This window comes from Clavelina lepadiformis, chromosome 2, assembly GCF_947623445.1.
Source record: "Clavelina lepadiformis chromosome 2, kaClaLepa1.1, whole genome shotgun sequence".
Lineage (NCBI taxonomy): Eukaryota > Metazoa > Chordata > Ascidiacea > Aplousobranchia > Clavelinidae > Clavelina > Clavelina lepadiformis.
Genome location: NC_135241.1, coordinates 24,286,441 through 24,297,778, shown reverse-complemented (window position 1 = coordinate 24,297,778; position 11,338 = coordinate 24,286,441). Strand labels below are relative to the sequence as shown.

At 38.6% G+C, this 11,338-nt stretch overlaps 2 protein-coding genes across 6 annotated transcripts; both read right to left on the bottom strand.

Annotated features, from left to right (window-relative positions):
* Positions 1–3,299: 3,299 nt before the first annotated feature.
* Positions 3,300–5,709, bottom strand: LOC143444971 (uncharacterized). The gene is made up of 7 exons (XM_076943762.1): positions 5,324–5,709; positions 5,016–5,145; positions 4,774–4,879; positions 4,545–4,644; positions 4,248–4,370; positions 3,499–3,664; positions 3,300–3,414 (listed from the first exon to the last, which is right to left on the bottom strand). The coding sequence occupies exons 1-7, from the start codon at positions 5,427–5,429 to the stop codon at positions 3,300–3,302; spliced, it is 846 nt and encodes a 281-aa protein (XP_076799877.1). The 5' UTR covers positions 5,430–5,709.
* A 552-nt stretch (positions 5,710–6,261) lies between these two features.
* Positions 6,262–9,109, bottom strand: LOC143447204 (NXPE family member 3-like). 5 transcript variants are annotated; one of them, XM_076947178.1, is made up of 3 exons: positions 8,211–9,109; positions 8,077–8,135; positions 6,262–7,715 (listed from the first exon to the last, which is right to left on the bottom strand). In XM_076947178.1, exons 1-3 carry the CDS (start codon positions 8,910–8,912, stop codon positions 6,764–6,766), a joined length of 1,713 nt encoding a protein of 570 aa, XP_076803293.1. In that variant the 5' UTR covers positions 8,913–9,109; the 3' UTR covers positions 6,262–6,763. The 5 variants fall into 5 exon arrangements, with proteins under 5 accessions (XP_076803293.1, XP_076803295.1, XP_076803294.1 ...); XM_076947180.1 differs by having other exon boundaries at positions 8,077–8,123; XM_076947179.1 differs by having other exon boundaries at positions 8,220–9,109.
* Between the last annotated feature and the right edge of the window lie 2,229 nt (positions 9,110–11,338).

The following is an 11,338-nucleotide window of genomic DNA, read 5'->3' as shown; positions in this document are numbered from 1 at the left end:
GTTGTCTGTGGTTACGTATGACTTCACAAGAGCCTTGAATTACGTCAGAATTAAGGCCAATTTTGTGATTTTATTTTGCTTATAGCCTTATACTGTAATTACTTAACCAATAATTATTATTCAAAACTATTTCACCAGAATATTCAGTGAGAAGTGTTCTTTCACACAAGATCAACTTGTTTTTGGACGTGTCCCACTTTCCACAAAGAATGAGAGAAACACTGGACACTGAGCTCGCATCTCCCATGGACAACTATACTCATTTGTTTTACAAGTAAGGACATGGTCTGAATTTTGAATCATTTATAATAATACGCGCATGCGCATATTGATGTTAGTCCTGTAAACTTAGAACTTCGACTGGAGACATGGTATGACGTAGGCCTACTTTGTATTTGAATAAAGTAATCCCACTGGTGCTACATTGCCATGCACTTGCGCAAGACAATCACGGCCGCTTTTTCCTGTTCGGAGATCCAAAAAAACAGTCCAAAATTCAGACAATACACACAAGCAAAGTAAAAAATCTGTCTGTTTCATCGGATCTAACTGGTGCATAATTGAAACTCGAGCGACGAAGAATCTCGCAAAGTTGAAGGCGTGCAAAAATATTTATCTCAGCTCGAGAATAAAGATGATATCAGACACAAGATTTACTTGTGTGTTCGCGCGCTCAAGTTAGTTAGCATTTTGTATCAGATAAACTAAATCCCAGGTTTTAAAACAACGTATTCACAATTAGAATGTTTTCTGACTTTCAGTCATGTGTCGATCTGGTTTACATATGCGTCATCCGTTTTACTTAAGCTATCATAGCAATGCCATTTTACTGAAAAGAGGCTTCAGACAACATACCAAGTATTGCTAACAGGTGAGATCGTTTGTTGTGATGCTTGTCGCATTGTTTTGATTCATATGCAGTGGAACATGAAACAAATTAACGCTTTCAGAATTGTCCTCCTGATAAACTACTGGTCTACGATGTCCGTCAAGGATGGGCGCCTTTGTGTGAGTTTCTAGGAAAGGAAATTCCAGACACGTCCTTCCCTCGTGAAAACATCGGTGGAAATGTCAGTGACAAACTCATGGCAACTCATCCGGCATTTATTCGAATACAACGTGAAGCTGCAATCACATCTGTGTTGTTGTGTTTAACCCTGTGTCTCGTCACTTACAAGTATCATAAGTTTCATCCCGGAAAATTATTGCTTGACAAGTTAAGCTCACTTTTTCAGCGTTGGTTTTGTTAAGATGAAACCAACGTTGCAGTTTGCAGGAACGTCATTGCTGAGCTTTTCAAGGCTTCTGCTTCTGCTCGCGATCATCCAGTGATGTGTTGTTTGATGATTGTATTTGTTATTGCTCATTTAAAATGAACGTGTTTTACTGCACCGTATAGCATATATATTTAAGTTTTAAGTTAAATTTTTCCCGTCGAGATATATATATTATAGAATTGAACAGAAGCGAGGACTGTTAATGCCTTACAAAGGTTTGTCGCCACTGGGTGTCGAACAAGGACCAAGATTTATTCTCCAGAGGATTTATAGCAAGGCCAGCGCTCGAACCACCTGGCTACTGAGACCACATCAGTGTACATTTGCAGCACAATGCACCTGGGCAGAAAAAAAATAATGGCGGCGCGGACCCTCTTATAAAGCCCGCTGGTCAAGAACGACATCTGCGAGATTGGGGCTTGTCAATGTTATGATGTTATGATTGCCTACGTTTAGCCGCACCGACGATAGGTTCAACAAATTTGGAGAGGTCATGACTCTCGCTTAAAGTGGGCCCAGTTAGCAAGACGTTTGGAAGAGTTGTTCAGAAGTTTAATTGGTCTTTTAGAGAGATGCAATGGGCCCGAGACGGTCAATGACAATGAGCTTACTCAAAGCCTCAAAGTTCAGATGAAGTATTTTTGCTTTAAACTTTGACGTGCTAACTGTTGCAACTAACTTCAGTAAATATAGCCTATATATACAGTCAGTATATACAATATATATAACTGCTCAGGAAAGTCATAAACGTTGTAACCTAAGTGAGATAAAGCTGCAGCTAAGGACGATGTCTCAGTCTTTGAGTACCCAGCTACTATCACGTCCATTGCTATATGCTAGGCCAGATTCGTTGGCTAATTAAAGCAATAGACATTGCAATGATAACTTATTATAACAAGCATTAAATCAAATACGGCAGATGTTTTATGTCAGGCCAAGTAAGCCTTGGTATGATCTATGTTGTATCATCTATGTATGCTAAACAGGGTCTACGTTGACAGGAAATGTACTGTAGATAGACCTGTTTATTTAACAGGCATATTTGTGTTGATCTTAACACTAAACACTCTGCTCATCAAATAATTGCTAATTATGTTTAAGGCCACACAAGCACAAAACATAACTATTAGAAAATCACTGGAGACGTTCAACTATTAATGACTTTCTTTCGCTCTCTCGTGCATATACAAATTCTATATAACTTACAGATGCAAGGCGAAGCACGTTTACTGTTGGAAATTGGAATAGAAAACTTTTAAGAAATTTCTCTCTTTAAAATCCATTCAACTGCACATTTTGCCAGGCGAGGAATTGGTAAGTACTTTCACGCTAGCCTGGACCAACAATGCTGTTGATTCAAAGCTAAGACATTGACGACACTAGCACCTTTTACGACAGCGGTACTGTGTGACATCTTTGATTTTTATACAGATTATGATTGAGTGATCTTGATCTGGTCATTCTAGCAAGTGTGAGTTTTAATCACAGCGCAGTGTTTCTCGTAGTGTTCATCGGTGCTACACGACTTCAATAGTTCGATATCAATCAGTTTCCTGGATATCATGTACCACCGTTGGTACTAGGAAGTGTTGAAGACAGAAAGTGCTTTATTAGATAATTATTAGGTTAATTGTTTCGGGAGTTTAGGGCTAGAGCATTACTTACATTCGAACCAGCTTTTTAGCCAATAGCTCGAATAAGCTTCTTGTTAACCAGCGCAGCAAACTATGTTGTGACGTGGACATTTTTGTGCTTATTCGTAGGTCTACTTGTTGTCTTTAGATCCCTTTGAATCTCACCTTTTACTCTCGACCTGTGTTGGTATTCCTCTGGAAATAACGTTTTCTTCAGCTTTGCACGAAAGGTTATCCCGGTACACGATCGCGTAGTTGCTCAAAAGTAAAATTTAAAATCGTTCGTTGCTAGATAGATCGAAAAACACACATTTTAATTGACGTGTTTTTATTGACAAATAAGACGATACTTCTGCGTCAGAATTTGAACAATCTCTTGATGTTGGGGTCAATTAGTTCCGTGCACGCTCAACTCTAAATGTTTTGTTCGAGTTTTAAAAATGTCCATCCCCTCTCTCACATACATTTCAATCATTGAGTTGGCTGAAGACGAATGGTACGATCTGCAAAACATCATCAATTAGTTACATCTAATTTTCGTTGAAACAAACTTGACTTTACGATATTCAAGTCGGAATGAACAAAACCTTTTTACTCGTTTCCTTGTCGGACGCCTGGTTATGCATTGGGTGAATCCCCGCGGACCATAACAGGTACACATCAGAGTGGTCTTTATACCATTTTGATTGAATTGGTGGGGCCACCGGTCACATTTTCTCTTGCGAAAGCAATTAGGGTCTCCATGCGTTGTTACTATTAGTGATAACGTTAAGCCAAAGAGCTAAAATAATCTGATTAAGGATTAAAACAATAGCTTAATTCCTAAGGGTTTTTGTAGATTACTCAGTGCGTTAATGACTCGTGTGACTTGACTCGAATTGTATCACATATTTTTGCGTGATTTAACTTGACTCGAATCAAACGTCCTAAATGACTCGAGTCGCGTTATTAGAGTTGTGACGGCGAAATATGGAGCTTTAGGCAAATAACCAATATTTTTTCTAAACATTTACACTTCTCCGAAAGTAGCATCAACCCGACTGTATTGAGGACAGCCGTGACGTCATGATAACCAATGTGACGCAGCGCATAGTGTGACTTCAGGAACATTTTAGAATTCAATACATTGACCTGACTTGACTCAAGTCACAACTTTAACTTACAATTCAAATTAACTTCACTTGACTCGAGTCAGAAAAAATGACTCGGTTACAACACTGAAATTACTGCCAGTTTCTCGTCCATGGATTAAGCCGTCTTGCAAAATAACATAATTCAATCACTTAATTAAAAGCCATATATAAGTTCAAATGGAGCGCCAATGACGTACACTGACCTAGAGTGCGGCAGCTATAACAAGTGATGTTCTTATCTGGCACGCAGCGATCTTTCATGATTACTGCGTTCGTCGATTCCGTTTCGTTTCGCTTGAATTGAGCGATCGGTTTGCTTTCGTTGCCTGAATATAAAGAGCTTTATGCGATTGAATGATATTAATATATAGCATACTGAAATTATTATTACTATTGGTTGCTTTTTGAAACACAAAACTAACTTAAACCAATTTACAGACTCTATTGCCCAGCACAATATGATAAATTTTACATAAAGCAAATAAGGGACTATAATTTACTTGCGCACTGGCAACGGAATGCGCCTCTTCTCTCACCCAAACAGATGCAGTTGCAAGAGTCGTTTTTCCAACCTTTCCCGATCACATACAGTTTGCCAGTCTGCAGAATGTTAAGTTTTAGCATCGTATAAATCTTAAGGACAAACCAAACAATTAATTATAGGCTGCTATTTAGGATCCGAGTCAAGTCAAGTCTTGGAAAATGTGATTCGAACCGATTCATTCCTACCTCTGGATTACGGCACTTATCACCGTTTGGACAAGTATATTTAGAAGGACACTTGCAAGCATTACGTAGCACTTTGCATCCGGGAGGATAAGAGAACGGGTTGCATCTGTGAAAAGTTTAAAAATGTAGTGAAAATCAGCAAGTTGATGTAAAACAAACTTTACAAGTTGCAGACTGAATTGGACTTAAATGCAGTTAATCTTTAGCCTAGTTTAACTCAATTCCTAACAAGCTTCTTTTACCGCTTGGTGCAGTTTCCGTAAGCTTTCTCTCCTTGTATGACGCACGTGCAATTCAACAAGCACCCTGGCTTCCATTCGTGCTGAAACTGAGTGCCTTCGCTGTAACGGACGTTTTTTAGCAGACACACCTCTGAATAAAACAAGAGTCTGCCGTGAAAGTGAATGACGGTGGTGACCCATTTAGGCTACTCCTGGGTAAATAGCTCACGAGCTTGTCGCCTTTTTAAGACTTGCTAGGAGCGCTTTGGCCAAGCGCGTTATCGCTCTTGTTTTTTTTTGATACTAATCTGGATGCTATGACGACTTACTTTTGCTGTGTCCACTTGCTGGTACTGATAGTTGGGTTAAGCAGAGCACAACCACCACAGCTAGAAACTCCGCCAGGTTTCGCCACATCGCTCCAGGGTCAGACATCCTTATGTGATGCTGAACCTTTCTGATGGTGAGATTCCTTTGTAGTGGAATTATGTTTATCAATCAATCAATGCAGGCCTACCCCACTGATGGTAGGCAAAGAAACATTTTCAGTTAAAAATCATTCAATCCTTAGTTGTCCGACGTAACCAGGCTAAAGTTAAATTCCTGAAGGGTAAATAAATTAACAGACGACTTTTATCTCTTAGTCTGACTTGCGTAGAAAAACACTTGTATTCATGGAACACGTTCAGCTAATCGTATCTGTTTTTATGCACGTTTATTGACTTCAACTTTCTCATACGACAAACATATTTGTTTATAAGCAGCGATCTTTTAGTAGTTGCAGAACTTGCCCGATGACGCCGAACTTGAAATTGTCGTCATCTCTAAAGATACTTTAGTCCGAATACTAAACTTGTTAATTTCACCAGGACGAAGTAATCTTTCCCAAACATGTAAAATATCTTTACCAACCAAACATTTTATGCTACGTTGCCACGATCTATATGGTTATGGTGCAATCATCTTACAGAGAAGTCCCATCGCGTTTCAACGTCGCCAAACAAAGGCGAGTTTGAACTTTGACCTCATCTGTTTGACAACACTCGTAGTTTATTTGCAGATCGCCAGTTTAATGGCTGATTGCATTCTGTAAGAGATTATTGCCCGGCATTGTTTATGTTGTGGCAGTAATTTACTCAATGGTTCGTCAAAACGAGTTGTTCTGCAAAGAGAGTGCACTGTCTGGCTTTCGGTTACAACAACCAAGCTGATTTCCATTGAAAAGATCTGATGTAAAGCCTTCAAAGAGTTGAAATCACTTCCGGAGTTGGTGAGGCTAATTAAATTATTTAATAGCGAAAAATACAACAAAATTTGTGCCATAAAAGTGTGCATGACAACACAAATAATAGCCCAAGAATCGCTACCTTATTAAATATCCAGTTGAAAGTATTCAGATAAAACAAAATCATACAAAATTAGAAAACACAATCTTAACAGAAATGAAGATTGAATCGAATATGAAATTTAACCACCTAGAATAGGCAGAACAATTATTGTGAAGCACACATGTCACAAAGCATTCAATTTTTAACATGTGTGATTAATATGTACTTTATGCGTGTTGCCTATATTACAGGCTACCATATTGTAGTCATGATTATTACCTAAGCTAACATTAAGGTATAGCCTGCGAACTACACATCGTCTAGGTTACTCATTTTGCTTTAAGGATATGTAAATCACAAAACAATCTGCAGAAGTAATTGCTGGTAGGCTGCATCTAATTCTTCTTTTGTATAACCCATGGTTTCTAACACTTTATTTTACTATGCCTCACACAAAAGGTTGAGCAAAAGCAACGCTTCCTGATTTAAAACTGGAGGTGTTGGATGATAACCACTTAGAGGTATCACTGTAGTCATGTCCCATAAGTTCAAATAAAATACATTTGTCATTTTTTTAAAAATCTCCCTCAGTAATGTTTCATATCTCATAATGAGCCATTCGTCAATTGTTTCGACTACGTTCATTCCTCTCACAATAAACTTTGAGTTTGAAAAAGATTTGTGATGTCGAATAATGGCTTCTTTGATACTTAGCAGACGGCGGACATACAAAGATGTTTCATCCTGCAGTAGATGCAAGCCTATATTAAATATTACGTAAACTTGAGATTCATTTTCAACTTTGATTCCATCAATGGAATCAGTTATGTAAGGTCGACTACTTGGAGGGCCTGGATTTCCAAGTGGCGGTCCATGGGCTCTGTAATAAAGAGTGATTTTGCTTTTGCCTTCTTTACTTCTTGCAGTTTTTGGTTGTTGCCAAACTTTACTGCTGTCTGGACCATATAATTCCAGGTCAAATTTACTTTTAAACAAGTAGAAAAATTGTCTGATTGTCGAATCACCAAACATATAAACAGGTTTGTGTTCAAGACACTCGTGGAAGTTTTTTGAAGATGAAATTGGTTTTGAGCTCAGTGTGTTTATCCAATTCCCCTGGTGCAAATAGACGGATGGCAGATCTGTCACCTTGATTGACTTATCATTGAACGCCCCAAGTGAAACATTTACTTGTGTTCCTGATCCTACGATTTGTGTCACGTTGCCATAAATTGGTGGGTATTTTATTTTGTAATCAAACGGCGGTACACGGCCTCTTCTGTCAATAACCAGCCATGTAATTGGTGAGCATTTTCTTGAAGGCGGCAAAACACAGAACCAAGTTTCTCCGTTTCTTGGATTGCCGTAGTCGCACATCGGTGTCTTTTCATAACTGTAATGAAATAACTTTCTTCAAATGTACAGTATAATGGTAAGGAAATAAGCAATATACTTATGTAAGTTAACTATAAAGCTATATTATTTATCGGCTTTGATTACGGGACACATTTTGGACCTATTTTTATAGAACATGTCAGTTTATGAGTATCCCAGACCACCCAATCCCGTGGGACATGCGGATGAAATTTGTCCACTGTTTCATGCATACAAGAATAAACAAATAGTTGTATCAGTATTCAGCCTGTAGTGTAGACTAATGTCTTATTTGTAGAGACTTTACCTTGAATAGGGCTACGATAGGACAAAATTTTTATATAAAGTAATAAGTTTGCGATATCTACTGTAGTTCTCACCCGTCATATGTGTTTAGGTCCATATTGCATTCCACCGTTTCGTTTGTCTGTAAAATAGCCTGAAAAAAATTTCCTTTGTTGTTTCGCATTGAAGTAAAATTTATAAATTCAGCAATTCCTTCTAGTGGACATACCAGCTTTACCTCCAAGATAAACGTACCAGCCATTAGTAGCGGAGCTTGCAGGGTGTAAGATCCATTTAAATGATCTTTAACGTTGCAGGCAATTCCGTCTGTTAAATTTCCATTTGGTTCTGTTCGAATTAGCCTCGCCCTGAAGTAATCACCTCCAAAAGTTTTACTTCGATTCAATCTATCTTTGGCTTGTATATGAGCAACAAGCACATCTCCTACTTTGAAGGCTTTGTTACTTGTTTCCAGGCTAACAGTTGATGTCTCACTTGTAAACGCTGCGGGATCACGCGTAGGATTTTGAACTTCGTACTTCTTCAGTGAAGTTATAATTGCTGGGAAATATTTCTTCCAATCCACTTTAAACGTTTCATTCCCATAGATACTTGCGTTGCGGACAGGATGGCCATACATATCTTTGTAAATGTTTCCATAGTAAGCGGAATTCGGATCCAAAGCATCACTGGGTGGTGTGAAGTGTTTGGTTTCCGACGCCGAGCTTGTTGTTGACCAGTCAAACACCAGTTCGTTTTCTTCGCTCATTTCACCTTGGCTACTTTGCCTTTTCAATGGATAATTTTGCTTTGTTGGATGATTCTCGTCTAATGCTGTCTGGTCCAAAATGAGCCAAAAAGAGATAAAAGTTAAATAAGCGGCAACTACGGCGAAAATTAGGCGTTTTTTACCACGAAACATGCTCATCATATCCTTGCTGCAATTATGCCAACTTGTTACTTTTTCTCACATCAAAATTCTGTTCAAATACACATTTTCCTGAAAGTATACCGGGATACATACACGCTTTTGCTTGAACATAGGCCAATACATTGAGCTTGAATATTAACGTATACAGTTGCTTGGTCGACGCGCTGAGCAAGAAATATTTGACATTCGTTAATCCTTAACAGCTTTATAAAAATGGTAATGTGCCTGGAGCGTATTACGCAGTGCAGAACCTTCCAATCCCATATTGTACTCATTTTGTGCCATATGCTGTAGGCCTAGTGCAAAATACTTTGAATACGCAACTGCGACTTTTTCACAATATATAAGCTATACAGGTAGATGGAAGGTTTTTCCAAAGAAATCTCAGCAATCTCTCCACACATTTTTGGTTTAGAAATCAAATAACGTTGTAACGAGCTTAACTTATATCAATCATTTGCTTCAATGTTAATCTCACAATCAAAGTCGGATCGGTTTGCCATTTTTCATTTGCATAAATGTATGTTTTTTCGTATAAATGAGAACGCAAAAACGAAAATTTCAGTAAACGTATAAACGCATGAAACATATGTTTCACGTATAAACGTTGTTAAACGTAGATGCGTATACATTGCCTACACAATTCGGAGCATAACCAAGCTTCTTGGAGTTTTCTACCAAAATTTTTTAAAAGCTCGGTTAAAAGCTTTTTAAAATTTTGTCGACGTGTTAGCCGGTTGGTTCGAGCACTGGACTCGCAACAAATGTGACTCAGGTTCCGAATTTGATGCGCAATGTCGTCATACCATTGTAATGCCCGAGGGTATGACTCCTACAGAATTGAAAGGATTCGTGCGGATTGGCCTAGCCCAGTGGTTTTCAACCGGGCTGCCATTTACGTTTCGCAAGGGTGCCGCAAGTTATTGCGCACTAATCACTATAATCCAGGAAAACGATCGCGAAACTTATTTTTATTTAATGTAGAAACTTTTTGGTTTGACTGTGGGTGCCGCCAAATCGTTTGGTTGTTTGCAGGGTGCTGTAAGCCAAAAAAGGTTGAGAACCACGGGCCTAGCCCTAAACAAACAGCTAAAGGAGACGAACACAAACCGAGATAACTATTTCCAACGCTTTGTAATCCCACGCATTGACACAATGGGTCGGTCCGTTTCCGCTTGCTTGGGAAACTTGGAATCGAAATAACTTTTTTTAACTTACTTTTGTGCTTGAATGCACAGATGAAATCAGCTGTTTATACTCTGGTTGCATTATCTTTATTACACTGTAAACATATTTGGTGTTATGTTGTCATTTGTCAACAATTAACTATAGAAACTCTGTGTTTATTCTTTTACTGATAATGCGCGTACAATATATTTGATTGGTCGTCGTAGTCGTCGTAGTCGTCGTAAATTCGCTATAGAGTGCTTTATAGCCATACACTGGGTGCAACTTGCACTCAACAGTTGTTACCGTTGTCCGTTGCCTTCAGATTCTGCTAAAGATAGCTGGCACGACATTGAAACATCTTTCGTGATGCGCCCAATGACGCGTATCCAAAAAACCCTTATTTGCCAAATAGTATGCCATGTTTTGATTCCGGTTTCGAGGTCTTTGAATTTTCGTCATAACGGATCGCAGATGGATTGTCATAACGGCAGACGGCTGTGGAATGGCCAGAGGCGGGCAGTCGGTACTTTGAAAGTATCGATGGTAACGGTACCGATACTTGGCAAAAAATGTACCGACTGTTCTGGTATTTGGTACTACTGTATTTGAAAACAGTAGTTCCATACTTTGCCGGTACTCGGTACTTTTTATACAGCAGATTCTGTTGCTGGTGCCATTTTGCCGATATTACGCCACCGGTAAAGGTTACTTCAGATTAAAAAATATGTAAACTCACTGTTTGCGACTTTATTGGACATTTTTAAATTAAAAAAGTACAAAAAGCGCTAAGGTTAGCATAAAGTGTTAATTAAAATAAATTTACATGTTGTAGGCGCATCCGTGAGTTTACCTTCTTTTTAAGCGATTGCTTTTTTCACCTTGCCCAACCATTTTCAATTAACGGTGTAGCCTTTTAACCACCCTTTTTGATTCCCGGACAACGAAACAAAGCAATTTAATCCAAGCCCAGTTCACCGACAATAGAAGTCGGTTACATGTTGTCTGTGGTTACGTATGACTTCACAAGAGCCTTGAATTACGTCAGAATTAAGGCCAATTTTGTGATTTTATTTTGCTTATAGCCTTATACTGTAATTACTTAACCAATAATTATTATTCAAAACTATTTCACCAGAATATTCAGTGAGAAGTGTTCTTTCACACAAGATCAACTTGTTTTTGGACGTGTCCCACTTTCCACAAAGAATGAGAGAAACACTGGACACTGAGCTCGCATCTCCCATGGACAACTATAC